Source organism: Chrysochloris asiatica, unplaced genomic scaffold (assembly GCF_000296735.1).
Source record: "Chrysochloris asiatica unplaced genomic scaffold, ChrAsi1.0 scaffold00008, whole genome shotgun sequence".
Lineage (NCBI taxonomy): Eukaryota > Metazoa > Chordata > Mammalia > Afrosoricida > Chrysochloridae > Chrysochloris > Chrysochloris asiatica.
In genome coordinates this window covers 16,710,458-16,723,453 of record NW_006408526.1, presented here as the reverse complement: position 1 = coordinate 16,723,453, position 12,996 = coordinate 16,710,458, and the positions used below count along the sequence as shown (strand labels likewise).

Below are 12,996 nucleotides of genomic sequence, written 5' to 3'. Positions count from 1 at the left end.
TGTAAACTGACTCTTGAGTGCTCAGCAGCATCAGCAATGCCTTCCAGCGCCATCACATTGTAGCTTGTGTTTAGACGTTACTTCTTTTCTTGCCTGAGTAGTATTTTATTAGATGTGCCTGGTGTGGTGCTGAAGGTCAGCACTGGACTGCTGACTACAATGTCGACAGTTTAAACCCATCAGCTGCTCATACAGGGCCGCTGTGAGTCAGAACTGACTTGATGGCATGTAACAACAACACCCTAACTAGACAGAAAGCTCTTTAGGATGTTCTTCAACAATAGGAAATATTCTTTAAGTACTTTTACTAAGTGCAAGATACTGTGCTAATAACATGGGATATACTATTCCTGTCCCTGTGAAGCTTCAGCGCTTCAAACCTGAAGGTTAGAAGAACCACAACAATCTGGTAGGTGCCATGAGAGGGGGGTGTGGTATTTTGTTGGGCATAGAGCCTGTCTTGTCTTGGGAGCCAACTATGTATGTCTTCTAAATTCCATAGGAGCCCTAGTGACACACTGACTAAAGTGCTTGTGTGCTAACCTGAAGGTCGACGGTTTGAACCCACCAACCAATCCAAGAAAGAAAGATGTGGCAGTCTACTTCTGTGAAAGGTTTATAGCCTTGGAAATGCTATGTATGGGGCAGTTCTACTGTGTCTTATAGAGTTGCTATGATTTGGAACTGACTTGATGGCAGTGGGTTTGGTTTTCTGGTTTTCTGAATTCCATATTCTTGTGTTTACCTGTCAGTTACCATTGAGTGGATGGATTCTGACCCATGATAACCTGAAGTGTATCAGTAGAACTGTGCGTCACAGGATTTTCTGATGGCTGATTTCCCAGGCTTTCTCCTTTCTTAAAAGAAAATTTTGATGTACAGATATATGAATTTTCTTTGAGGTTACTCTATAATTTATTACCCCTGACTATTTAAGGCAATTTGTTTTATCCTGAAATCTACTTGACTTACTTACCATTTGGAAGTTCTGTATCTGCACTATTCTCTCTTTTTACTTTGTAGTTGATTTCATTATAAATTGGTATCTCTGGCTCCTTATTTTCAACCTTGTAGGTTTGTTTCACTTTAAATACCTCTATATCTGGACTGAGTTCTGAGTGGTGTTGTCATGTATGGTAATCTCAGGCTGTTGTCTGCTGTTGTTGGTTCTTAGTCCAGAGAATACCCTTTAGCATTTTTTGTAAAGTGGGTCTGGTCTTAATTTCTGTTTATCAGGAAATGTCCTAATTTTTTTGTGGTATTTGAGGGACAGCTTTGCTCCGTATATGATTCTTGGTTGGCAATTGTTTTCTTTTGGAATTTTGTATATGTCCCTTATTGCCTTCATGGTTTCTGCTGAGAAATCAGAGCTTAGTCTTATTGGTGCTCCTTTGTAGGCACCTTTTTGTTTTCCCCAAGCTACTCTCAGGATTCTTTCCTTGTCTTTGGTTTTGAGAAGTTGATTATGATATATTTTGTTGATTTTCTTTTGGGATCTCTCCTTTTTGGGGTTCTTTCATTCTTTTGTATGCTTAACTTTTCATCTTTCATGATGTTAGGAAAGTTTTCTTCCAATAACTCTTTGATACTTTTCTCTGTGCTTTTTATTGTTCTTTCCTATTTTGGAATTCCAATTACCTCTAAGTTATTCATCGTCATGGTGTCCCACATAACTCTTAGGCTTTCTTTGGAGTTATTCATTCTTTTTCCTTATTGTTTTTCTAGCATACTAGCATTGAGAGATTTTTCTTCAAGCTCACTAATACTGTCTTCCAGTGCTTCAAATGTACTCCTTTGTCCTTTCAATGTACCATCCACTTTTGAATTCTTAGTATTAATCTTCTGGATTTCTAATTGTATGTTTTGAATTGTTTCAAAATTTGAATTTATTTTTTCATAGTGTTTCCCTGAATTCTTCTGAAGTTTTTTTCTGTGTTCTCCTTGCTTTCCTCAGTCTTTCTATCAATCCTTTGAAGGTACCTAAATATTATTCTTTTGAATTCTTTTTCAGTTAGTTCCATTACCTTTTCTTCCTCAGAAATGTTTTCTGGCTCTGCATCTTGATCATTTTTTTAAGTCATTCTCTATTGTTTCTTTGTGTGAGCTAAAATTGTCTGCTGCCTCCAGGGCATTGTGCTGGTGGACCTGGAAAGGATAAAATTCTTGGTGGCTCACAAGGTGTGTGTGGGAGGGATATGACAGCAGAGTTCCTGGTCCTAGAGGGAGTCCTATTGGCCTTGGTGTTATCTATTTTCAGAGCACTCAATCCTGGTGTGGTGCTGTAGGATCACCACTGGACTGTGAACCACAAGGGTGGCAGTTCAAGCCCACCAGCTGCATCTTGGAAACCTTATAGAGGGTCTCTATGAGTCAGAACTGGCTTGATGACACTTAACAACAACAAGAAGTTTGGAAGTAGTTTGTGAAGGCCATTGATATAGCCTGTTAGGACCACAGGTAGCTGGGGACAGGGTGATTGGTTAAATATGGTCTGGTGGCTCTGTGGGTTCTGTAAATCTGGAGCCAAGTCCACCTGAGTCCAGGCACCAAAGCAGCACAGCCAGCCCACCTCACACTGACATAACTTCCAACCATGTGGTTTTTACATTTCCAGAGAGCAGGGCCTTCGTTGGGGATGGATAAAGATGGAAGCTGGCCACATCTCTGGTCTCCAGGGGAGTGTGGGGAAAAAGAAGCAATTTCACCTTTCCAGTCGCCTGTGTGAATCTGCTCTGCCAGCCCTCCTCTGTTTCCAAAGCTGCTCACAAGATCGTCATGACATGTCTTTCTAGCTGCTCACTAGTCAGTCTCCCTTTCTCACTGTCCCTGCTCAGCTTCTTTTCCTAGCAAACACTCAGTCCACATCTCTAACCTTTCTTCTGAAGTTCAGGGTTTCAGAATTTTCACCTGTGTCTGTTTCATTTGGTTTCTTGTATCTTTGTTGAAGCACCTGCCTAGTCCACCGTCTTTCTGGGAGCCTGATGGCTGATTTCTCAGAAACCGATTGCCAGGCCAGTTTTTCCAACTTGTTTCTGGGTGGACTTGAACATTCAACCTTTCAGTTAGCAGCTGAGCTTGTTAACCATTTGTACCACCCAGGAACTCCTGGCACATATCAGGTACCCAGTAAACTTTGGGGGATACATGACTAGTTAGGTGGCTGAATGATTAAATGAATAAAAGAAGGTATGGTTTCATTCCACCACTTTGTCCTGTGAATTTGTCCTACTATGTGGCTTGTTAGTTGCTTTGATGCTGGAAGTTATGGCACTGGTATTTCAAATACCAGTAGGGGCACCATGGTGGACAGGTTTCAGTAGAGCCTGGTGATCTACTTGTCAAAATTAGCCGATGAAAACCCAGTGGGTCACTGCAGAATATAGTGCTGAAGACCAGCCTCTGGTGCCACAAGATACTGAAAATACACAGTGACCACAACATTTGCCTGAGCACACCAATGACTATGAAGATGGCACAGGACCAGGCAACGTTTCATTCTTTTGTACGTGGGGTCAACCTGAGTTGGAGTCAACTTGGGTAACTAACAACAGCAATGGTTTCATTAGAAAGTATGTGTATGAGAATATGCTTTCAGTTTTCTGAGAGTAAGAACGGGGGAAATAAACTGCCTTCAAAAATTTTCTTCTTTCATTCTTTAAGAAGTTCTGCAAGCATCAAGTATCCAAAGAGTAATGTGGTCAGAAGTGATCCTCAGCCTATCTTCTTCCTGTTTTCCCACCCCACCCTCCATGATCCTTCAGATTTGTTTGTTTGTTTGTTCTGCTGGTCTGTCCCCCACAGCATGAAGCTGCTTTGAGAAACTTGTCTTGGAGTTGGACCATATCCTGCCATTGAAGTTCACTTCTGTAAATGTTCTGTCTGAAGAATGGTGACAGGATGTAACCCATGGATCAGTGTTTTCCTTAGAGGGGAGTGAGTTTTGCAAATGGTCTAGAAAAGTCCCTCTGTTCAGAAGTCACACGAAGTAGGACTTGTGGTGAAACATAAATGCTTAAATGTGAAGCCATAAATATGACAAACTGTTTAAAGGCCTTTGCTATCTCCTCTACAAGTCTGAGTGTTTCTCTTCTTTATTTTTTTGTTCAGCCGCCTCCCCCTCCAGCTTCTCTCACTGTAAGTCTCTTGCTCTTCCATTATAGATGAGGTCATTAATGATTGGAGCCAAGGAAAGTGCATTCCTGTAACTTTAAATCTACATACTCAATTTGCGACTTTTTTTTTTTTTTTTTTAATATAGAAGAGGTTTGTATTTTATCGTTGGAGGACAGCTTGCTTAATTGTGCCATTTTAGAATGCCCATATGGGCTTTACTAGAGGGATTTGGTCAATTTGTGAAGTGGGCTTAGTTCTTCCACACATCTTGTTCTCACTTATTTCGTATTTATAATTGCTTTCAAGTCCATGATGGGAGGTGATATTTTTTATGCCTTTGATTAAGTTATCAGTCACTTGATTAGATTTTCAGTGCTTTGTACTTTGGACATCCAACTCCCCCATGGTATACAGGGAAGCAGTGTTAATACTGGTAGGAGAGAAATCATGCCAGACTTAGTCTTTCCTGAAAGCAAGAGGAGGTTTTCTAATGCAAGCTCTGTTGTTGAATTATAATGGTGAGGTGAAGGAGAGTAAGAAGGAAGATACCAGGAAAGGAAAGTGCAGAGACAGCTAAAGAAGTGGGGAAGATATCGACTGTTAGGAAGGATCCTTCCTATTTTCCCATGACCATCTGCTCTAGGAAAGAGGACAGATGTCTAGGGGTCAGAAAATCTGGGCACTGAATCTGCTCCTATCATCAACTTCAAAAAGTAGGCTGGTAGCTTTGGTTGGTAAATTCCTATCAGTCACCAAGTTCTATAATTCTGAGAATTTCTTCCTGGGAGGAGAAGTAATTTACACAAAACCTTTTCTTAAAGCAAATTTGAACCCACAGTCCAGTCTTTTAAATAGTTACAAGCAACTTTATCTTTTACTAACTATATGACTGTTGGCAAATTTTGAACCACTCTGAGTCTCATTTTCCCTGTCTGTAACATGGGAGCAATAAAAATTTCTTGTGGTGATGTAGGATGAGCATTGGAGTGCTCACAACAAGCTTGGTGGTTCAAACCCACCAGCCGCTCCTCAGAAACACTGTGTTGTCGTTAAGTGCTATTGAGTCAGTTCTGATGCATAGTGAGCCAGAATAGGGTTTCCAAGGAGTGCCTGGTGGGTTTGAACTGCCAACCTTGTGGCTAGCAGTCCAGTGCTTATCCTATAGTGCCACACTAGGACTCAAAAACCCTATACATGGTCGCTATGAGTTGGAACCGACTCGATGGCAATTAACAACAATGATTGTTGTGAGGTATATGTTGAGAATGTATGCTTTGAAGATATCATTGACCAATGAAACACAGGGAAATTGGAACCAATTCCTCAGTCACCTCTTCCCACATGATCCCTGAGGGAAATATATGGGGCTTAAAAAAGTTTATGGAAAAAATTCCATGATCATTTCATTCCTTCTTTCCATGACTTTTTGCTGGCCCCTCATATACATCTGGGGAAAATGACATGAAATAACTGTACTTTTTCACTCTTTGGCTTTGGCCTCACATTCTTATAGACTACTAGTGCACTTCTAGGACCAAATGGTGAATTCCTTTGTCTAGGATTGTTGTTGTTAAGTGTCATCGAATTGGTTCTGACTCATAGCGATCCTGTATAGAGTTTCCGATGGGGCAACCTAAAATCTAGAGTTAATGCAAACCATGCTTCCTTTAAGGAAATGTGAGCTCAAGAGAAAGCGGTAACAATCTGTGGACCTGGCTTGCGGCATCAGTCTGAGGCAAGTGGAGCTTCCCTAGAAAGAATACTGCTGTCTGGGAGATGTCCTTGACTGTTTTACTCAACTTGGTGAAAATTTCATTCAATGGCCTAATAAAATGTCTTTGGATTTGGCTAGTTGATAACAGCATTCCTCCCCCTTGAGCATGGAGGTTCCTCAGTTCTTTTCCTTTGAGAGTAAAAGATTACACTTTATGAAGTAAATACAAGCCTTTAGGGAGCAATTTAGCAAAACAGGTAATGATGAAGACACCTCTATTACAAAATCAACAATTCTACTTGTAGGTATATCTCCAGAGCAAATCTTCACTGTACAAATAAAAAAGTCATTATATTTGTAAGATATTCCAAATTCAGTACTCCCAGCAGAAGGCAAACTGCCTGGATTCTCTCCAGATACTGGAGGCCATCCTGCGTGCCAAAGATTGATTTTATCTTAACACGTTTGTATCCTAATCAGTTTGTTAAAAGCTAGAAAAACTCTTAGATATGTACTTCAGGATATATGTACATTGTTTAAAAAAGAAGGAATATCTCCTAAACATTCATCAATAAAGGAATAGATAAAAAAAAAGTATGACATATACATGTAGTGGATTGTAGGATAAGCACTGGACTACAAGGTTGGTTTGAACTGCAAGGTTGGTGGTTCAAATGCATCCGTCACTCCTTGGAAATCCTATGCAATATCGCTATGTGTCAGAATCAACGCAATAGCACTTAACAACAACAAGTAGAAAGAAATGAACTAGAACTAATAAATCAACATGGATAAATCTTTCCAATTCTCCGCAAATTGCAGAAGTATACGTATATCTATGATTCTATTTCTATAAAGTTTTAAAACTAGCAAAACTTCTATTTATTGCTTTGTTTATTGTTGTTAGGTGCCATTGAGTTGATAGTAACTCATAGCGACCCTATACACAATGGAACGAAATACTGCCCAGTTCTGCACCAACCTCACAACTATTGCTATGCCTGAGCCATTACTGCTGCCACTGTGCCAATCCTCTAGTTGGGGGGAGATGGGGGAGGTGTCGTCCTCTTTTTCTCTGACCCTCCACTTTACCAAACATTTTATCCTCTATTTATTACTTTTTCTTCTAAAGCTCCTTCTCCACTCTTACTCTCCCTAAATTCAGTCTCCATACCAAGCGTCTTTCTAAATGTTAATCTGATAGGATCATTCCCATTCTCTTTCAGTGGTTCCCCTTTGTCTTAAGAGTAATGCCAAACTTTACTACAAGGCACTCTACATTGTTGTTGTTAAGCTTTACTACAAGGCACTCTATATTGTTGTTGTTAAGGGCTGTGGAGTTGGCCTTGAACTCAGCCCCTTTCTTCATTGTTGCCTTTTCCCCTCTTTCTTCCACTCACCAGTAGACCAATGTGGTCACCATCAAGCTTACTTGTCTGCTCATGTGTTCCCTTTGAGTTTCAGTCTTAGAGGCAGGGTTTGTCCTGAAGGGACTTGATTCCTTGCCTTGATGGCTTCCCAGCAAATAACTTGCTTATTTTTGTAGTAGCCAATCATACTGCCATTTTTGTTTTGGGTTTTTCCTGATCATCTTTTTTTGAAGATGTATCATCTGTCACTCTAGCTGTTTCAGGCTGGTCTGCTTGTCCTTTCTAGTGGGAATGTCCCACCTCAGAAGATTCTGGATGGGGCTCAGGATTCCACCTAAGATCCTATACACTGCAAAGGCTCTGCAAGAGACCTGTTTCACTGGGCAAGTTCTAGTACCCCCTTTAGGTATTCCAATCAGTTATAAGCTGAAGACGGGTTTACAAGTTTTTTGTAATTACATTTATTCTTTAATTCAACAAATATATATTGAATGACTATAAAGTGTCAAGCATTGACTATGTGGTAGAGAATAAACCCGATATGTTCTAAAGTCTCCTAATTCCAGAGTTACAACCTTGTACTAGTTACCTCTTGCTGTAGAATAGATTACTACAAACTTGGTGCCTTGAAACAACACAAATTTATTATCTCATAGCTTTTAGGGAAATATGGACTAGGCATAGCTGAGCCCTCAACTTCAAGGTCTCTCGCCAGGCTGCCATCTTGTGTCAGCCAGATCTGGGATTTCATCTGAAGGAATGACTGGAGATGGATCTTCTTTCAAGCTCAAATAGTTGTTGACAAGATTAATTTCCCTGTGGACTGTTGGGCTGATGGCCTCAGTTCCTTGATGGTTATTGACCAGAGGCCTCTCAGTTCCTTTTCTTGTGGGCCTTTCCATATGGTAGTTTGCTTCATCAATAGAGAGAATTTACTAACAAGACAGAAGTTACAGTCTTATGTAACATATTCATAGAAACGACAGCCCATCACCTTTTTGTATTCTGTTGCCTAGAATCAAGTCACAGATACCACACACACTCAAAAGGAGGAGATTACATAAGGGCATTAAGACCACCAGGAAGTAGAGATTCCCTCAGGACCACAAAAAGTCTGTCTTAACAAGCCAGAAAACTTGCATTGCTTTTCATTTGAATGTCCTGTTGATGTGGTTATTGCTGGGTGGCACTGAGTTGGTTCTGACTCTAATCCTGTATAGGGTTTCCGAGAAGGATTGGTGGGTTTGAAATGCCGACTTTGTGGTTAGCGCATTTAGTAGTCTAAAGCTTTGTGGTGTTGTTGTTGTTAAGTGCCATTGAGTTGGTTCCAACCTGTAGTGACCCTGTGTAGGGTTTCAAGGAGCAGCTGGTGAGCTCGAACCGCCAACCTTGCAGTTCACACGGCTTTGCAGTCTGGCACTTTGTAGGACACCTCACATTCTACTGATCTCAAATAGAATTTACTCCGTTATCCTTGTTGTTCAAACCTGTTTCTCTTCCTATATTCGTTGTCTTGAACCACACCGCATATTTATATAGCCAATTATCCAATCTGTAAACCCAGAGGTCATCTTTAACTCCACTTTCGGAGACTTACTCAGTCACCAGGTCTTGTACATTCTACCTCTGTGACGTGTTTCATATCATTCTCTACTTTCCATCCACATAGATGTGGCTTTAGTTTATCTCTAACTCTGACCCAGATTGTTATATTAACTGTCTACCTAGTTTCTCTTATCTGGGATCCTCCCCACAGCCACCAGAGTTAGGCTCATAAAACCTTCTTTTCAGAAACATTCATGGCTCGCAGCTATCTTTGGTATAAAAGCTATATATCCCAGTGTGCCACTCCAAGTCTTTTACCACCTGGCCTCAAGTTAATTTTTTCAAGCCTCTTTTTTTTCCTATTACTTTTTGCTCTTGCCCTAATGTCTACGCCTATGCGTACTGGGCTTTTTTGCTATTACCTGAGCCCACCCCCACATGTTTGTGCCTGTATACATTTGTTCCTAGTGTCTTATTCCAGGACTCCTTTCTCCCTATTGTTTCCTCTAACCAGTTGCAGCCCAGTTCATTCCAGCTCATGACAACTCTGTGTGCATCAGAGTAGAGCTGTGCTCTCCAGGGTTTTCAAAGGCTGATTTTTCAGAAGTGGATCACGAGGCCATCTCTTTAAGGTGCCTCTGGGTGGACTCAAACCTCCAACTGCTTAGTTAGCAGTTAACTCACTACTCGGGGGACTCTTACTTCTTTCTCTAAAACAAAACACAACAAAAAACCAAACCCACTATCACTGAGTGGACTCTGACTTATAGCAACCCTGTATTGGGTGTTTGAGGCTGTAAATCTTTTCAGGACCAGAAAATGTCCCTTTTTTACTTCAAAACGTAACTTAAAAAAGTAACTTCTTTATGAAACCTTTTCCAGTTTTCCCATTGCCCTCTAACCACCTCACTTAGAATTAATTAGTAATACCCTGCGTGCTCTTGTGGTACCTTGCTTATAGCACTAATCCAGGATTTAGAATAATCTACTGTGCCATTGGTTGTTTAGGTGTCAGGGTCTTATTCTTCTACACATCACAGTTTTTGTTGTTGTTGAATAGATATGTTGGGTAGGAGGGAGGGGGATTTATTGACCTTTCTGGGCCTTGATTTTCCTCAGCTAGAACTCCAGCTCCTGGCCCTCAAGAACATAGCCATCTGCTCAGCCACAATGGCCTGGTCTTGAAGTGATACATGCAAGAAGCTGGCCCTGCTGGAACTGTTCCCCACAACACTGCTGATTTTTGCATTCATTTTCTTTTCATCTTATTTTTTTCAGAATTTTCTTTGATCTCTTTTTGTTTAATATCTCTTCTGCGTCAGGATGCAGTTTGGCCCCCTTCTTGCGGCCCAGAGGTAGTACATAGTGGGACTTGTACAACTGCCGGTACAGTGGGCTGTCAACAACCACGATGCAGTTCTTTACCACGGTCTTGGGTTGCGGACCAGCTCATTATTATTGGACGCATTGTAGACAACATGAATGATTCTTGTTTTCCTGGAACAACACTCAGAGCCCCAGGAGAAGGTCCCCACATACAGCCTTAGTGCCGGGTACTTCCTGTTGCCTCCTCTAACACAAACTGTGTTTGTGTGGTGGGGGTTGATCTTTGTGTTAGCAGCCGGGTGCCCCAACTTCTTGTGATAGGGCTTGTTCTTGTTTTTGGTCTTGCAGCATGTGTGCCACTTGTCCCAGGAGATGCCTATCGTTTGGCGCTGACTGGAACACTATACACCACAGTTTGGGGTGCACATTGGAATTGGCTGGGGAGCTTTGAAAGTTATTGCTGCCTGGGACCCACCTTCAGAGATTATGATGTAATTGGTCTGGACATGTATTGGTCTGTGTTTTTAAAAACTATGTGAGGCTAATGTGCAGGCAGCTTTAAAATCCATTGCTTCTAGAGGTGCAGTTCAAGAAGTCTTATTTTTGGGAGGCTGAAAAATATATTAAACACTTACAAAAAAAGAGAATTAAAAAAAATGAGCTTTAAAAAAATGACACACACTCATATATTTTAAATAGTATGCCATGGCTAAGTCATCAAAAATTGGCCATTTAAGATACAACTAAGGAGTGATGTAGCGCTGTGGGTTAATGCACCAGACTGCAAAGCCGTTTGAACTGCAAAGTTGGCGGTTCAAGCTCACCAGCTGCTCCTCAGAAACCATATACAGGGTCGCTATGGGTCGGAATTGACTCAACGACACTTAACAACAACAACAAGAAGAAGGAGTGATGTTGGTGCCCTAGGGTAATAGGGTAAGTACTGAGACCGTCAGCTCCTGTAAAGATTTACAGCCTCGGAAACCCTATACAGGGTCTCTATGAGTTGGGACTGACTTGACAGCACCAAACAACAACAACAAGAAGACACAGCTATTGGCTTTTACTCTTTGGGAGCAAAAGAGAAAGAAGAAAACCAAACTCTTAGGGAATAAACTAGTCTACAGGGCTCAAGCATGGCAACAATTGTGAGGTTGGCCCAGGATTGGGCAATGTTTCATTCTGTTGTGCATAGGGTCATTATGAGTCGGTACCAACTTGATGGCACCTAACAACAACAATAGAGCTAATAGTCTACGCAAACCACAACCTCATCTACCCTGAGACAAAAGAACTAGATGGTACCCAGCTATTATCACCCACTATTCTGATCAAGACCACAGTAGGTGGACTTAGAATTGGAAAAAAATGTGGAATGGAACTCAAATTCTTAAAAAGTCCAGACTTACTGGGTCATTTAGGACAGGAGAACTCCCTGAATCTATCACCCTGAGATACTTTTTGAACCTTGAACAGAAACTATTCCCTGAGGTCACCTTTTAGTGAAAGGTGTATTTTGTATAACAGTTTAGTATACAAAATAAAGGATGGTATCTATGAGTCCAACTCTATTAAAAAAGATCCATCTATATGAGACGAAAAAAACTACATTGTTCTTAATGTTGTTAGGTGCCATCAAGTCTGTGCTGACTCATAGCAACCTTATGCACAGCAGAACTAAACACTGCTCCATCCTGGGCCAACCTCACTATTGTTGACCATATTTCAGTCCATCGATGCTGCCAACATTACTATAAAACAAAGATGAAAAGACAGTCAACAAAAATGTTGATAAATGTAATAGATTCTGTTGGCAAATGAACCAATAGTTTCTGTTGATAAATGTAACCAATGTCACTGGAACAATTTCTGTAGAAATTGTTAATTGGTAACCTAGTTTCACCCCAAATAATCAAATATTATTTAAAAGTATCTCTAAATGGGTAGTCAGTGAGATGGGGAAGTATTTGTTTTTGTGTGATGTTTTAAAGATATAGCTTACTTGCAAGTTGTTCTGATTTCCTCCTTCATTTTCTAGGAATATTTTGAAAACAATTGCTCTGGGTCAGATGTTATCTTTGTGTATATGTGGGACAGCCATCACCAGCCAGTATTTGGCAGAAAGATACAAAGTGAACACCCCGATGCTACAGAGCTTTATCAACTATTGCCTGCTGTTTCTGATTTATACGGTGATGCTGGCATTTCGATCAGGTTTGTCAAATGTGCCAATTCTTTTTCAACAAAATCATTTTCATAAAAGATTTTGGCTTTGAGATATTTTAATAATAAAACATAGGATCAAACCAAGAACTGGAAACTATAGTTGATTTTATAAAAGTTATCAGAAAAGTATAATACCTATATTCTAATAGTGACTAGAAAATTATGGATAACTTTCTGAAATTATTGATTAAAGTAAATAGCACCAACCTGTTAGAGTAATTATTAGTATCTCTATCTATCGAGAGTCCTCTTGTGGTATAGGATAAGCCCTGCACTACTAACTTTAACATCGATAGTTCAAATCCACCAGCGACTGTTGGAAACCCTATATAGGGTCGCTATGAGTCACTTGATGGCACATAACAACAACAACAAATATACATATATAAGATAATTCGCAGAGCAGTTAGGCTTATTTTTTCCCTAAGGTCAATAAAATTAAAAGACAATATTACAGACACTTAAGTTAACCCTACTTTCCAAAATACGTATTTTCAAGTAAGTGGAGACTACAAAATGGAACTTCAGTTTTTTGTTGGTCAAGTCTGTGTTGTCAGAGAAACAAAGACAAGGAATGAACATATTTATTACTGGTTGGGAAGCCCTGGTGGCTCAGTGGTTAAGCACTCAGCTCTAAACCAAAATCTCAGTGTTTCAAAGCCACCAGCTACTCCATAGGAGAAAGCTGTGGAAGCCTGTTTC

At 40.5% G+C, this 12,996-nt stretch overlaps 1 protein-coding gene across 1 annotated transcript in view; it reads left to right on the top strand.

The window, feature by feature from the left end:
• Positions 1-12,996, top strand: part of SLC35F2 (solute carrier family 35, member F2) — a 59,962-nt gene that overhangs the window by 23,963 nt on the left and 23,003 nt on the right. Inside the window, exon 2 of the mRNA XM_006833797.1 lies at positions 12,107-12,282. Coding sequence (XP_006833860.1) covers positions 12,107-12,282 — 176 coding nt within the window. The remainder of the gene's footprint in view (positions 1-12,106; positions 12,283-12,996) is intronic.